The sequence below is a fragment of the Pholis gunnellus genome (assembly GCF_910591455.1).
Source record: "Pholis gunnellus genome assembly, chromosome: 4".
Lineage (NCBI taxonomy): Eukaryota > Metazoa > Chordata > Actinopteri > Perciformes > Pholidae > Pholis > Pholis gunnellus.
The window spans coordinates 21392154-21408659 of record NC_136530.1 but is presented as its reverse complement, the minus strand read 5'-3'; the positions used below and the strand labels follow the sequence as shown (position 1 = coordinate 21408659).

The 16506-nt window shown below is 44.9% G+C and overlaps 2 protein-coding genes across 2 annotated transcripts in view; one reads left to right on the top strand and one right to left on the bottom strand.

Moving 5' to 3' along the window:
• LOC306694914 (uncharacterized protein) overlaps positions 1–11797 on the top strand; it is a gene marked incomplete at both ends in the record, with an annotated part of 33404 nt that extends 21607 nt beyond the window's left edge. The window contains one exon of the mRNA XM_079157967.1: positions 11723–11797. Coding sequence (XP_079014093.1) covers positions 11723–11797 — 75 coding nt within the window. The remainder of the gene's footprint in view (positions 1–11722) is intronic.
• Positions 11798–12225: 428 nt separating this feature from the next.
• LOC306695354 (glutathione peroxidase 7-like) lies at positions 12226–16017 on the bottom strand (the record flags this gene model as incomplete). The annotated part of the gene is made up of 3 exons (XM_079158582.1): positions 12226–12338; positions 12638–12899; positions 15886–16017. The coding sequence occupies 3 exons, from the start codon at positions 16015–16017 to the stop codon at positions 12226–12228; spliced, it is 507 nt and encodes a 168-aa protein (XP_079014708.1).
• Between the last annotated feature and the right edge of the window lie 489 nt (positions 16018–16506).

The following is a 16506-nucleotide window of genomic DNA, read 5'->3' as shown; positions in this document are numbered from 1 at the left end:
ACAACAACTGCCGCCCCATCAACGACAACTGAAGCTGCAACGACAACTGCAGCCCCAACGACAACTGCAGCCCCAACAACAACTGAAGCTGCAACGACAACTGCAGCCCCAACAACTGCCGCCCAAATAACAACTGCCGCCCCATCAACAACAACTGAAGCTGCAACGACAACTGCAGCCCCAACGACAACTGCAGCCCGAACAACAACTGCAGCCCCAACAACAACTGCCGCCCCATCAACAACAACTGAAGCTGCAACGACAACTGCAGCCCCAACGACAACTGCAGCCCCAACCACAACTGCAGCCCCAACAACAACTGAAGCTGCAACGACAACTGCAGCCCCAACAACTGTTGCCCAAACAACAACTGCCGCCCCATCAACAACAACTGAAGCTGCAACGACAACTGCAGCCCCAACAACAACTGCAGCCCCAACAACAACTGAAGCTGCAACAACAACTGCAGCCCAAACGACAACTGCCGCTCCATCAACAACAACTCAAGCTGCAACGACAACTGCAGCCCCAACGACAACTCCAGCCTCAACAACAACTGAAGCTGCAACGACAACTGCAGCCCCATCAACAACTGTAGCCCAAACAACAACTGCCGCCCCATCAACAACTGAAGCTGCAACGACAACTGCACCCCCAACGACAACTGCAGCCCCAATAACAACTGAAGCTGCAACGACAACTGCAGCCCCAACAACAACTGAAGCTGCAACGGCAACTGCAGCCCCAACAACAACTGAAGCTGCAACGACAACTGCAGCCCCAACGACAACTGCAGCCCGAACAACAACTGCAGCCCCAACAACAACTGCCGCCCCATCAACAACAACTGAAGCTGCAACGACAACTGCAGCCCCAACCACAACTGCAGCCCCAACCACAACTGCAGCCCCAACAACAACTGAAGCTGCAACGACAACTGCAGCCCGAACAACAACTGCCGCCCCATCAACAACAACTGAAGCTGCAACGACAACTGCAGCCCCAACGACAACTGCAGCCCGAACAACAACTGCAGCCCCAACAACTGCCGCCCCATCAACAACAACTGAAGCTGCAATGACAACTGCAGCCCCAACGACAACTGCAGCCCCAACAACAACTGCAGCACCAACAACAACTGAAATTGCAACAACAACTGCAGCCCCGACAACTGCCGCCCAAACAACAACTGCCACCCCATCAACAACAACTGAAGCTGCAACGACAACTGCAGCCCCAACAACTGCCACTCAAACAACAACTGCCGCCCCATCAACAACAACTGAAGCTGCAACGACAACTGCAGCCCCAACGACAACTGCAGCCCCAACAACAACTGCCGCCCCATCAACAACAACTGAAGCTGCAACGACAACTGCAGCCCCAACAACTGCCACTCAAACAACAACTGCCGCCCCATCAACAACAACTGAAGCTGCAACGACAACTGCAGCCCCAACGACAACTGCAGCCCCAACGACAACTGCAGCCCCAACAACAACTGAAGCTGCAACAACTGCAGCCCAAACGACAACTGCAGCCCCAACGACAACTGCAGCCCCAACAACAAGTGTTCCCCAAACAACAACTGCCGCCCCATCAACAACAACTGAAGCTGCAACGACAACTGCAGCCCCAACAACAACTGCCGCCCCATCAACAACAACTGAAGCTGCAACGACAACTGCAGCCCCAACCACAACTGCAGCCCCAACCACAACTGCAGCCCCAACAACAACTGAAGCTGCAACGACAACTGCAGCCCGAACAACAACTGCCGCCCCATCAACAACAACTGAAGCTGCAACGACAACTGCAGCCCCAACGACAACTGCAGCCCGAACAACAACTGCAGCCCCAACAACTGCCGCCCCATCAACAACAACTGAAGCTGCAATGACAACTGCAGCCCCAACGACAACTGCAGCCCCAACAACAACTGCAGCACCAACAACAACTGAAATTGCAACAACAACTGCAGCCCCGACAACTGCCGCCCAAACAACAACTGCCACCCCATCAACAACAACTGAAGCTGCAACGACAACTGCAGCCCCAACAACTGCCACTCAAACAACAACTGCCGCCCCATCAACAACAACTGAAGCTGCAACGACAACTGCAGCCCCAACGACAACTGCAGCCCCAACAACAACTGCCGCCCCATCAACAACAACTGAAGCTGCAACGACAACTGCAGCCCCAACAACTGCCACTCAAACAACAACTGCCGCCCCATCAACAACAACTGAAGCTGCAACGACAACTGCAGCCCCAACGACAACTGCAGCCCCAACGACAACTGCAGCCCCAACAACAACTGAAGCTGCAACAACTGCAGCCCAAACGACAACTGCAGCCCCAACGACAACTGCAGCCCCAACAACAACTGTTGCCCAAACAACAACTGCCGCCCCATCAACAACAACTGAAGCTGCAACGACAACTGCAGCCCCAACAACAACTGCAGCCCCAACAACAACTGCCGCCCCATCAACAACAACTGAAGCTGCAACGACAACTGCAGCCCCAACCACAACTGCAGCCCCAACCACAACTGCAGCCCCAACAACAACTGAAGCTGCAACGACAACTGCAGCCCCAACAACTGTTGCCCAAACAACAACTGCCGCCCCATCAACAACAACTGAAGCTGCAACGACAACTGCAGCCCCAACAACAACTGCAGCCCAAACGACAACTGCCGCTCCATCAACAACAACTCAAGCTGCAACGACAACTGCAGCCCCAACGACAACTGCAGTCCCAACAACAACTGAAGCTGCAACGACAACTGCAGCCCCAACAACTGCCGCCCAAATAACAACTGCCGCCCCATCAACAACAACTGAAGCTGCAACGACAACTGCAGCCCCAACGACAACTGCAGCCCGAACAACAACTGCAGCCCCAACAACAACTGCCGCCCCATCAACAACAACTGAAGCTGCAACGACAACTGCAGCCCCAACGACAACTGCAGCCCCAACCACAACTGCAGCCCCAACAACAACTGAAGCTGCAACGACAACTGCAGCCCCAACAACTGTTGCCCAAACAACAACTGCCGCCCCATCAACAACAACTGAAGCTGCAACGACAACTGCAGCCCCAACGACAACTGCAGCCCCAACAACAACTGAAGCTGCAACAACAACTGCAGCCCAAACGACAACTGCCGCCCCATCAACAACAACTGAAGCTGCAACGACAACTGCAGCCCCAACAACTGCCACTCAAACAACAACTGCCGCCCCATCAACAACAACTGAAGCTGCAACGACAACTGCAGCCCCAACGACAACTGCAGCCCCAACAACAACTGCCGCCCCATCAACAACAACTGAAGCTGCAACGACAACTGCAGCCCCAACAACTGCCACTCAAACAACAACTGCCGCCCCATCAACAACAACTGAAGCTGCAACGACAACTGCAGCCCCAACGACAACTGCAGCCCCAACGACAACTGCAGCCCCAACAACAACTGAAGCTGCAACAACTGCAGCCCAAACGACAACTGCAGCCCCAACGACAACTGCAGCCCCAACAACAACTGTTGCCCAAACAACAACTGCCGCCCCATCAACAACAACTGAAGCTGCAACGACAACTGCAGCCCCAACAACAACTGCAGCCCCAACAACAACTGCCGCCCCATCAACAACAACTGAAGCTGCAACGACAACTGCAGCCCCAACCACAACTGCAGCCCCAACCACAACTGCAGCCCCAACAACAACTGAAGCTGCAACGACAACTGCAGCCCCAACAACTGTTGCCCAAACAACAACTGCCGCCCCATCAACAACAACTGAAGCTGCAACGACAACTGCAGCCCCAACAACAACTGCAGCCCAAACGACAACTGCCGCTCCATCAACAACAACTCAAGCTGCAACGACAACTGCAGCCCCAACGACAACTGCAGTCCCAACAACAACTGAAGCTGCAACGACAACTGCAGCCCCAACAACTGCCGCCCAAATAACAACTGCCGCCCCATCAACAACAACTGAAGCTGCAACGACAACTGCAGCCCCAACGACAACTGCAGCCCGAACAACAACTGCAGCCCCAACAACAACTGCCGCCCCATCAACAACAACTGAAGCTGCAACGACAACTGCAGCCCCAACCACAACTGCAGCCCCAACAACAACTGAAGCTGCAACGACAACTGCAGCCCCAACAACTGTTGCCCAAACAACAACTGCCGCCCCATCAACAACAACTGAAGCTGCAACGACAACTGCAGCCCCAACGACAACTGCAGCCCCAACAACAACTGAAGCTGCAACAACAACTGCAGCCCAAACGACAACTGCCGCCCCATCAACAACAACTGAAGCTGCAACGACAACTGCAGCCCCAACAACTGCCACTCAAACAACAACTGCCGCCCCATCAACAACAACTGAAGCTGCAACGACAACTGCAGCCCCAACGACAACTGCAGCCCCAACAACAACTGCCGCCCCATCAACAACAACTGAAGCTGCAACGACAACTGCAGCCCCAACGACAACTGCAGCCACAACAACAACTGAAGCTGCAACGACAACTGCAGCCCCAACAACTGTTGCCCAAACAACAACTGCCGCCCCATCAACAACAACTGAAGCTGCAACGACAACTGCAGCCCCAACGACAACTGCAGCCCCAACAACAACTGAAGCTGCAACGACAACTGCAGCCCCAACAACTGTTGCCCAAACAAAAACTGCCGCCCCATCAACAACAACTGAAGCTGCAACGACAACTGAAGCCCCAACGACAACTGCAGCCCCAACAACAACTGAAGCTGCAACGACAACTGCAGCCCAAACGACAACTGCAGCCCCAACGACAACTGCAGCCCCAACAACAACTGTTGCCCAAACAACAACTGCCGCCCCATCAACAACAACTGAAGCTGCAACGACAACTGCAGCCCCAACAACAACTGCAGCCCCAACGACAACTGCAGCCCCAACAACAACTGAAGCTGCAACAACTGCAGCCCAAACGACAACTGCAGCCCCAACAACAACTGCAGCCCCAACAACAACTGAAGCTGCAATGACAACTGCAGCCCCAACAACTGCCACCCAAACAACAATTGCCGCCAAATCAACAACAACTGAAGCTGCAACGACAACTGCAGCCCCAACGACAACTGTAGCCCCAACAACAACTGCCGCTGCAACGACAACTGCCGGCCCCTCAACAACAACTGAAGCTGCAACGACAACTGCAGCCCCAACAACTGCCGCCAAAACAACAACTGCCACCCCATCAACAACAACTGAAGCTGCATCGACAACTGCAGCCCCAACGACAACTGCAGCCCCAACAACAACTGCAGCCCCAACTACAACTGCAGCCCCAACTACAACTGCAGCCCCAACAACTGCCGCCCAATCAACAACTGCCGCCCCAACAACAACAACTGAAGCTGCATCGACAACTGCAGCCCCAACAACAACTGCCGCCCAAACAACTATTGCCCCAACAACAACAGCTGTCCAAAAAGCAGCAATTGCCGCCCCAAAAATTGAAGCTGCAACAACAACTGCAGCCCCAACAACTGAAGCTGCAACGACAACTGCAGCCCCAACAACAACTGAAATTGCAACGACAACTGCAGCCCCAACAACTGCCACCAAAACAACAACTGCCACCCCATCAACAACAACTGAAGCTGCAACGACAACTGCAGCCCAAACGACAACTGCAGCCCCAACAACAACTGCAGCCCCAACAACAACTGCAGCCCCAACGACAACTGCAGCCCAAATAACAACTGAAGCTGCAACGACAACTGAAGCCACAACAACAACTGAAGCTGCAACGACAACTGCAGCCCCAACAACAACAACTGCAGCCCCAACAACAACTGCCGCCCCATCAACAACAACTGAAGCTGCAACGACAACTGCAGCCCCAACGACAACTGAAGCTGCAACAACAACTGCAGCCCAAACAACAACTGCTGCCCCATCAACAATAACTGAAGCTGCAACGACAACTGCAGCCCAAACAACAACTGCAGCCCCAACGACAACTGCAGCCCCAACAACAACTGCAGCCCCAACAACAACTGTTGCCCAAACAACAACTGCCGCCCCATCAACAACAACTGAAGCTGCAACGACAACTGCAGCCCCAACGACAACTGCAGCCCCAATAACAACTGAAGTTGCAACGACAACTGAAGCCCCAACAACAACTGAAGCTGCAACGACAACTGCAGCCCCAACAACAACTGCAGCCCCAACAACTGCCGCCCCATCAACAACAACTGAAGCTGCAACGACAACTGCAGCCCCATTGACAACTGCAGCCCCGACAACAACTGAAGCTGCAACAACAACTGCAGCCCAAACGACAACTGCCGCCCCATCAACAACAACTGAAGCTGCAACGACAACTGCAGCCCCATTGACAACTGCAGCCCCAACAACTGAAGCTGCAACGACAACTGCAGCCCCAACGACAACTGCAGCCCCAACAACAACTGAAGCTGCAACGACAACTGCCGCCCCATCAACAACAACTGAAGCTGCAACCACAACTGCAGCCCCAACAACTGCAGCCCAAACAACAACTGCCACCCCATCAACAACAACTGAAGCTGCAACAACAACTGCAGCCCCAACGACAACTGCAGCCCCAACAACAACTGAAATTGCAACGACAACTGCAGCCCCAACAACTGCCACCCCATTAACAACAACTGAAGCTGCAACGACAACTGCAGCCCAAACGACAACTGCAGCCCCAACGACAACTGAAATTGCAACGACAACTGCAGCCCCAACAACTGCCGCCCCAACGACAACTGCCACCCCATCAACAACAACTGAAGCTGCAACGACAACTGCAGCCCAAACGACAACTGCAGCCCCAACAACAACTGAAGCTGCAACGACAACTGCAGCCCCAACAACTGCCACCCAAACAACAACTGCCGCCCCATCAACAACAACTGAAGCTGCAACGACAACTGCAGCCCCAACAACTGAAGCTGCAACGACAACTGCAGCCCCAACAACAACTGAAGCTGCAACGACAACTGCAGCCCCAACAACTGCCACCCAAACAACAACTGCCGCCCCATCAACAACAACTGAAGCTGCAACGACAACTGCAGCCCCAACAACTGTCGCCCCAACAACAACAACTGCTGTCCTAACATCAACAACTGCCATCCAAACAACAACTGCCCTCCTGAAGACAACTTCTGCCCTGACAACAACGATTGCGATCACGGCTAATATAAATGCTGCCGCCGGGGCTGAAACTAACCCAGCAACAACTTCTACTAGCCCAGCAACAACTTCTAGCAGTGACGCCTGCTGTTTCAGATTGAGTATGATCCATCTGCTGCTCGGACTCATTATCTTTGCTTTCTGTTAGAACAAGGGGGCTTTGACAAAGCACCTGTGAAGCTAAAAGGACTCTGAAAATAAAAATGAAAATGAAATGAAAATAAGCATAATGAAATGCAAAATAAAAACAATAACCTATAAGAAAACTAAAACTAAGCAGAAACAAAAAAATAATAATAATTTGAGTTTTAGTGTTTCAGCTACAGTATATCACTACCAAAACAGGTGACTAAAATAGTTAAAAGGATATTAAATAACAAGAACATGATATATAAATGATATATTAAATATTTAATGAGATCAAATGCCATTCATCCAAGCTATTCAGCTGAGTGTTACTTTTCGAGTCAGAATAAAATTGCAGGTGACAAGTTTTCTTGTGAGTGTGAAAGAGTACTTAAGTTGATTCTCAAATCACAAGATGAAAACACAATGGCCATTCCAACACAGTTCTTCCATCATTTTTTTTGCTTGTAAATGTAGCTCAATCATAAGATTCTGTAAAACTGAATATATAAAAACTAAAGCTAAACTTTTATGAAAAACAGAAATTAAGCTAAAGCTAGAAAACTGATGATAACTAAAGTAAAATGTAATCTTAAATTCAGAACAAAAATATAAAATAAAAAAATATTAAAATTATAACCTTGATCTGCACTCTGCTATTATTGATTTGTTTTTTGCACTTTTGCAAATATATTTATATATAATATGCATATTTATTGCAGTGGTTTAATGTAATGTGACTACGGTCTGGTATATATTTAAACCTGTTTAATTAATAAAGCTTTTCTGATGTATGAGAACAGTGTATAGCTTCTGTGGTGTTTTTATCCAAACGGCCAAGAATAATGAACTAAAGACAAATGTGAAGCCACTTTCGTGATTTATTCAAAAAACGAAGGTCGGCTTACTGGCATGGGGAGCAAGTACGAAAAGAAGTGAAAGAGAATCCACAGTTGAATGTTAATGGCAGGTGACTAAGACAGGTGGAAAAGTCAAAGAGCATCTGGTGGACAGGTATATGATGGCAATGACTGCAAGGTGTTAAAGAAATGTAAGGGCCTGGGGAAGTGGGAACAGCAGAATGGAGTGGCAGAGAAGCAGAGGTAGTGACAATGTTATACCCGTCATACTGTCTTACTTGTTGAATCATTATTGTGTTCATAATAGGACTATTGTTTAGTGGTGGTAAGTAGGAGTGGCAATTCAGCAAAAGCAGGTGTGGTAATGTTCTCACGGTCCTGGAGCAACTGCACACTTTGAAGGACTCTAAAGGGTTAACATTGATTAACTGGATATCGAATCAAGATTTTTTGTTTTTAAGGTTTCAACTTGTCATGCGATTTGAGATGAAATGTAAGCACCATTTGGGGTACAGAGCGAGATTTTTAATCGAAGAGAGCGTCGTAGAAATCAAAGTTCATAAAGAAATTTTAAAAAGTATTTTATCGAAAAAAGTCTCCTTAATGCAATCATGTTAACCATTTTACACACTGCAAACACCATTATTAACTATTCTACTAACTAACTAAGAAGATTTGCCACAATATCATGCATTTGACGCCAGAAACGGCAAGACAACTCAGAGAATGCTTCGTAAATCTCGGCCATAGCGTCTCACCCGGCATAGCACACAGCTAACAACATTAGCGCTTCACACAGATTTCAACGGTATCGTCCAAATTACTCTCCGTCAAAGCGTTCAGGAGTTACAGCCAACAAGCCACAGAAAGCACAACTCCCACACTGCGAAATATTAGAACTGTATCATACCTTGAGTCGGTTTTGAGGGCCAAAATGGTGAAATCCGAAATTATTCCTTATTAGTAATGTGTTCTTCTGCTAAGTAGGTACGTCTGGAACTTGAAATGGCGTTTCTCCGTTCATCTGAGCTAAAATGGTGGTCAAAATGCCGGCGGCGAATCATACAGGGGGCTTGGGGGCTGACCGCGGCAGAGTTTTGGAGTTTTATTGGCTGAAAATTCTGTCAATCACTTCATGGAACACACGAGTGTGTTCGCATTGAGCACCTGGTTGTAACGAGTGGTCACATGACAAGATCCGCGGCAGAGCCTGAGCAAGGGCTCCAGACAAACAGAGAGAGATGAGGGAAATGCATCCAGGAGAGATATGAGAGTTCAAAATGGGTCAAAATGGGTCAAAATGATGCCAAAATGATACCAAACAGCGCTGTCATGATAGATTGTACAATATGAGTGATAAACAAAGTGAAATATAGTGAAATATATAATTATAAAAGTACAATGGAACAGCTGCAAATTCTGGTTAGAAAATGAGAATTTGGCATGTTTTCTTTAGATAAACACCTATAACTGGGGTTTGCTTCACTTTATTTACACCAAATCTTTTTGTGAGGCACCTGCACCCTTTGTGCTATGAATTGGGCATGTTTTTAGGCTAGCCAGGGCCTCATTTAATAAATTACAGTGCTTTTTCTTCAGACGAACCTGTGAATTTTCCCTGTTTGCTGTGTTTGCTGTGTTCAGCTACTATTAACCAGTAACATATCCACAATATTTACTCATCTCATCAAATCTCACAATCCCTAGTGTTATTCAAGCATCAACATTTTTAAAATAGACCTTGTAGTTACAGAATTGTAGTCTCTTTTGTATGGGTTACAATTTTTGAGAAGAGGCCTAAAAAAAGGCTTAGGGTCCAAATGGTTAAACATGGGTTTACAAGACATGTAGAATGTAAAATGTATTTTTATTTTGTACCAAAAATGCCTCATTAATTAACTGTTTAAAGCTTGGGTAAACAATGAAAGCAACAAGCAGCAATAACTCAAAAAGTCGCTCAAATTAGGCCTCCTTCTCTCTCTCACAAACATGGCTATTGTCAGTACTGAAAGCTGTGAAGCTATAGCAGCTTGTGGAAGGCTCCGTGATGCGCAATGAGTGCAAGGCAGGTATGCAATCCAAACCTTTCACAGGCTTATTACATTACTGTGACAGCCACACATACCAGATTTTTGGGGATGTCATGAGAATTTCAACAAATATAACAAAAAATGTTTCTAAAATGAACCCACCCTACTCATCATTGACTTTAACTATAATGCATTGTTTTACACATTATAAGTTTGAAGCAAATATAAAGACATTTTAAGTATAGTATGTAGTAATGTGTAGTATATAATCAACAATTCTCATTATTACAACTGTTACATGTCATTCATTTGCTGTTTATATACCAGCATCCAATTCTGAAAGCTTCACACGAGGAGTTCAAGTTGTTTAAAAACCCTGCTGTTACTTTGGGGTCAATTTGACCACATTCAATGTTTAACGTCTCTAAAAAAAATGATTGACATAATTCTTTTCGCTTCATATTTAATGACTTTTCCTAATTTAATGGGGACAACTGGGTAAACATAAAATTAACATGATAATATGTTTTCAATGTCCTGTACACATGCTGTACGCATCTGTGTTCTTTGGGGTCAATTTGACCCCAGGCTGTTTTAGCTATATAAAACATATAAGAAATATCAACATTTTACACACATTTGTTTTGGTTGTTTTGGATGATATTGAGGTCACTATAACATGCAATTTTATAATCTTCAAAAAGCTTTAGGGCCCTAACCTAACATAACCATAACTGTAGTAGTGTGAGATCCACTGATAGTTCACACGGCATGGGGGTGGAGCAAACACTTGCACAGCAGCCTTCTAAACCACTTATCTTGGTGCTCTGTGTGCTCTCTCTTTCTGCTCTCTCTCAACTGAACATGAATTGTAAGGAAAGGTTTTCTGTCAATGAGGTGTTGTCTCATCTCTTTGACCATGAAAGTGACATAGAGGAGAATGTGTCTGAGACAGAGCATGATGTTGAGGAGGACCCTGATTATGAGGCATCCTCCTCTGATGGGAATGAGACCCTCAGAGTTGACCCTCCTGTTGTCTCTCAACCACCAGCAAACACACTACCTTCCAAAAATGGAAAGTTATTATGGTCTGTCTCCCCACTTGAATAACAGGGCAGACTTAGTGCTGCTAATGTCATCAAAATGGTTCCAGGCCCCACCAGATACGCTGTCAGCCATGTCCAAGACATGAAATCAGCATTTGAGCTCTTCATAACACCATCAATCGAAAAGGAAATACTTGAGATGACGAATTTAGAGAGGAGGCGCGTGTATGGAGACAGTTGGAAAGATTTGAATGTGACCTACTTGCAAGCCTACATTGGGTTGCTCATTTTGGCAGGAGTGTACAAGTCAAAAGGCGAAGAAACAGCGAGCCTTTGGGCTGCTGACACTGGAAGGGCAATATTTCCAGCCACCATGTCTCTAAACACATTCTATGTTTTCTCCCGAGTCATACGCTTTGATGACAGAGAAACAAGGCAGGGCCGACGAGAGCGTGACAAACTCGAAGCAATATGGGATGTAAGGGACAAGTGGGTTCAGTGATCACCCTTTCTTTACAATCCAGGCCCTCACGTGACTGTGGATGAATGTCTGGTTGCATTTCGTGGCTGCTGTTTGTTTTTCCTGGGGTCAAATTGACCCCGAACATAATACATGTTACTATTCTTTATAACAGAAATAGTTTTTCATTCCAAATGTTATAGATAATATAAATATGTACTTAGAAATAATATAAAGCCATTAAAACACCCAAAAGATATCTCTTTCCAATTTTAGATCAATCAGTGAGATTTTATGGTGATCTGCATATTTCTCCATAATCGCGTAACAGGTATTCTGGATGTATAAGGGGTGGGTGGGACTTGTTTTATTTAAAGGGCTATTTAGGTAGTCAACAAACAGGTTAAAGTTCTTCTTTCTTCTTTAGGATTATCTGACGCACAATTTCAACTATTTTGGGTCTGATTTCTTTGACAGAAACTTTTGGTCCACATTCAACACGTTGCCATTTACATCAACAAGATACTTCCAGAAATTCCAGTCAGGCTCATTTCCAGAAGACTCTGCAGAGAATGAGGGAAGGAAAACGAGTTAATATGTATCAGTTATTTCCATCTTCCTTTGTTCCTTTATTTAATTTCTGCCCTCTTTTAAGTATTCTGCCCTACATGTTTACCTTTATTTTAATGTCTTCCTATCCTTCTCCTCTCTTCCCATGATTTCAGTATCGTATATGCTTACTGTACTGTCCATGTTTTGTTATTTGTTTAGAAACCTGGTTGTCTCGGGCTCATTTGCTTAATAAAGAAAACATCTTCAAATGATGCAAGAACAAACTCACACCAACACCATCACATCTGACTCACAAGGTACTTGTAGACATTGTTGGCTCCGGTTCCGACGACAGCGATTTTACTGAACAGGGGGAAGGAGACTCCGTAAACTCTGCGCACAAAACTGTCGATCTCCTCGTCGCTGCCGGGCTCCTGCTGCCCAAACTGGTTGCAGGGGAAGGCCAGCACATTGAAGTGATACGGCCCAAAGTCCCGCTGGAGCTGCTGCAGGTCTTCGTAGTGCTCTTCAGTGAAGCCACATTCACTGGCTACATTCACCACCAGGGACACCTAAAGCCAAAGGAACACACTGTGAAGACACTACAGTAACAGCCCTGACAGTCACAAAACAACAATTAACAGCAACTGAGGAATTGTAAACAGCTGTTCACGTACCTGATTGAGCGTAGATGTACTGAACATGCTCTGTGCTCATCATCTGTTAGTTTTGTTAGCTTGTGTTCATCTCAGAAAGGATTATATGTGAAAGGAAGGACACAATGTGTTTTCTAGTTTCATACCAGGGTTGATCTTAGTTTAACAATAAGTACACAATTGATAATTTCATTTTAATTTGTATTACTATTAGGAACTTTTACTATATGACATACTATTCATCCACGATATATTTACATAGCAAAATAGTTTTTTGCTTCGATATTAATGCTCTGAATATCAAATTTAGCAACTTCAACAAGCCAAAAGAAAACTCTAACCTCTGATCCCTTTATTTTATTTATTGGTTTATTTGATAACGGACAGTGCACATTAATCAAAACATTTCTGTAAATGTGCCAGAGTTAGCCAAAAGGCTATTTTTCATCTGTAGTCCCAAGAGGCAGATGTTACAAAATAAACCTAAAAACAGAATATAAGATTAAATTTAAAACGTTATACAACATTGACGCTTTACAATGCGTGCACAAACAATGAAAAAAAGTGAGAATATTAATATACGTAGTATCATCACTCAGGAGACTCATATACAGTGTCAAGTACTAACAAGAAATGCAACACGGAGCTCTCAAAGTCAACACACACAAAGCAAATAAACTAAGGGATAACTATGTTAAACAGAAACATGCACTAAAGACAATATTATGCTGCAATTGTTAGACACTAAAAAACATCCATGTCAGAGGCACAAAACATAAAAGCATGCAGAGTATGTGAAATACATAAATCAGTCAGACACAGCTAAACAACAATAAAAGACATGCATGCAGGTAGATGAGGGTCGACCGGCAATTTCAAGACAGACAGACAGGTGACGACAGACAGATCGAGGCAAAGTTCAACACAGACAGAGGTGCAGTTACATTCTAGTGCTGACAGAGCTGGGTACTAACTAACCATTTCTTTAATTAAGCTTTAAATGAACTGTATGTTTGTAGTTCTCTAATGGTCACTGGGATGGAGTTCCACTGTAGTGCAGCTTGTACTGAAAATGCAGACTGACTGAAAGCACTTTTCCTGAGTGGGATAATGCAATCCCCTCTTGCTGCACCTCTTGTGAGCCGATATCCAGTTGTTCTTGTGATAACAAAACAATCAACAAAGGTTGATTGTTTCATGGCTGTTTCACCTCAGGGCGTGGTTGTTTGGTTGCACATGTAACCACACCCTACAATGATGTCACAGTGTACTGGCACACAATAATGCATGACAATAAATACCTGAACGAGTACTAACATTCCATACATTGTTTGTGTTACTTAATATCCATAACTGACTCTACTTAATGTAACAGCTCGTTTTGCGTTCACTTCCTGCAGAAGCACCTCCATTTCAGAACTCATTTTATAACTACTATTACAATTGGATTCATTATGTAATAATGTATTATTAACAATGTAATAATAATAATTTTATATTACCAGAAAATTCAGCTGTTTAAGAACTCGTCATGAATCAAACGTAGACTTCTAATAAACTTTCTCAAGAATAATTCAAGAAAAAAAAGTAGATATTGGTGAATGAACAATTTTTCAGGACTGTTACTTGTCATGGAGTATTGTTACGTTGCTGTACTGGTAATTTTACTTCGGTAGAGGATCTGAATACTTCTATCACTGAATACGAGTTCCATGTCTGACGAGATCAATGCCTTTGTTGTTTACCTTTTCATGCTAAGTGTAAGTGACGTGGTCATGGGTGGACCTGCACAGATACACGTCATGGAAAAGGTTGAGTATGTTCGTGCAGGTTAATACATGTTAAAGCCTCATGCTTCAGGCCACAGTCAATCAGGCAGTTTCTCATCACTGGATAAGTCAGCTCATGCATTCTTTTTGTTCCCATCATCTAGTGCTGCCATCTAGTGTCACAATCAAGCAATTCAAGTGTGATGCATCTGAAAACCTCATGGGGCTATGTGCATTATAGAGTAGACCCTATATACAAACCAAATCCTTCACAACGGCAACCTTCTTAAAACAGCAACGGTGCATTATATATACATTATATATGTATTTGAAACACTGTACAGTGATAACTAGGTATGGTAATAACATGGAATCTTCTGTGAAAGAGATCTTCACTAGGGACATTGTGGAGGATACATACTTTATATTTGTTTTACGGTGTTTATGGGAGCATCCTTTGAAGTTCTGTTTCAGCGAACAATTTAAAGATTATATTAAAAATAAAAAGTAGAATGTATTGAATTTTCCTACGACAGTGATACAAATACTATGCGGCCAACAAATTATTCTGTTCTACTGTCGCTGTCATGTGGTGTCCTTTGACGTGAACTGTGTTGAACAAAGCCTGATTGACTAATTGCAATAAACAACAAATAAAGCAATTATTAAGAAGAAACCTACAAATAAAATGCCTTATGTTCAGTCTCATTTATTAACCCAGACGAACTTAAATAAAATCTGAAGTGCATATAGGTTACATTGTATCAACTCATTATAGACGGATAAAGGCGAATCTAGTCTACCTGCTTTGAATATAAACTCTAAGAAGCTCCTGCAGCTTGAATGAAAACTCTATGAAGCTCCTGCAGCTGCAGGGGCTCTGCAGGCCTCTTGCCACGTAGGCTAGCGGGGCTACATGATGGGACATCCCGAGCAGGCTAGAGCAGTCAAACTGATCCGCTGCACTACTGTGTTAGTTACGTATACTAACACAATGCTAACTGGGAGAAATTAGAAATAAACATTTCCATGCAAAATTCATTCATGCCACCGGTTGACATGCAGAGAGACCGGTTACAGTGAGACTCTAACATCACCGATATACTGTATGTGTAATGTTACCTCAAAGTTACCAAACCTCTGTATTTTTCCAGGGACACTAACTTCCCCCTGATGTTCACAACTTTAAAAGTATAAAAGTCTTTCTGTTTGGTCTCAATGAGGCTGAATAGAGTCAGCAACACAGTGAGGGCTCCTGGAAGCATCTTTACAGTCAAACTGCCAACGCAACAGAGAGGAAACTTCTTTATTAAAGTCCGATACGGCTCTTCTTGGTTTAGGCTGTGAAGCTACAGATGAGGAGGACAACACTTCCTGGATCTTCTGCACATAAATGACAAAATAAAAGCCGTGTTGACGAATTTGTGTTGCAGCCATAGTTTGCAGTCTGGTTGTAGTGTCAAAACTTAAAATAAAGTTTTTTTGTTGTTGTTGTTGTCATAATAAGCAAAAAATGTAAATTAGGCTATTTTATGTCATGCTTTATGTATACCACAATTTAGAATGTGTCTACACTGATGTAGCCTCACAATGAACATGTAATCTGATTGAACTTTGAAAAGTAAACCACAACTACACATTTCCAAAATGTGACATGTTGAATCGAAAATCATAAGATGGTAAGGTGAGATTTAGACTAAACTCAAGTGCTGCAAATAAAGTATGCACTACACATTGGGTTTTGGGATTTTTAT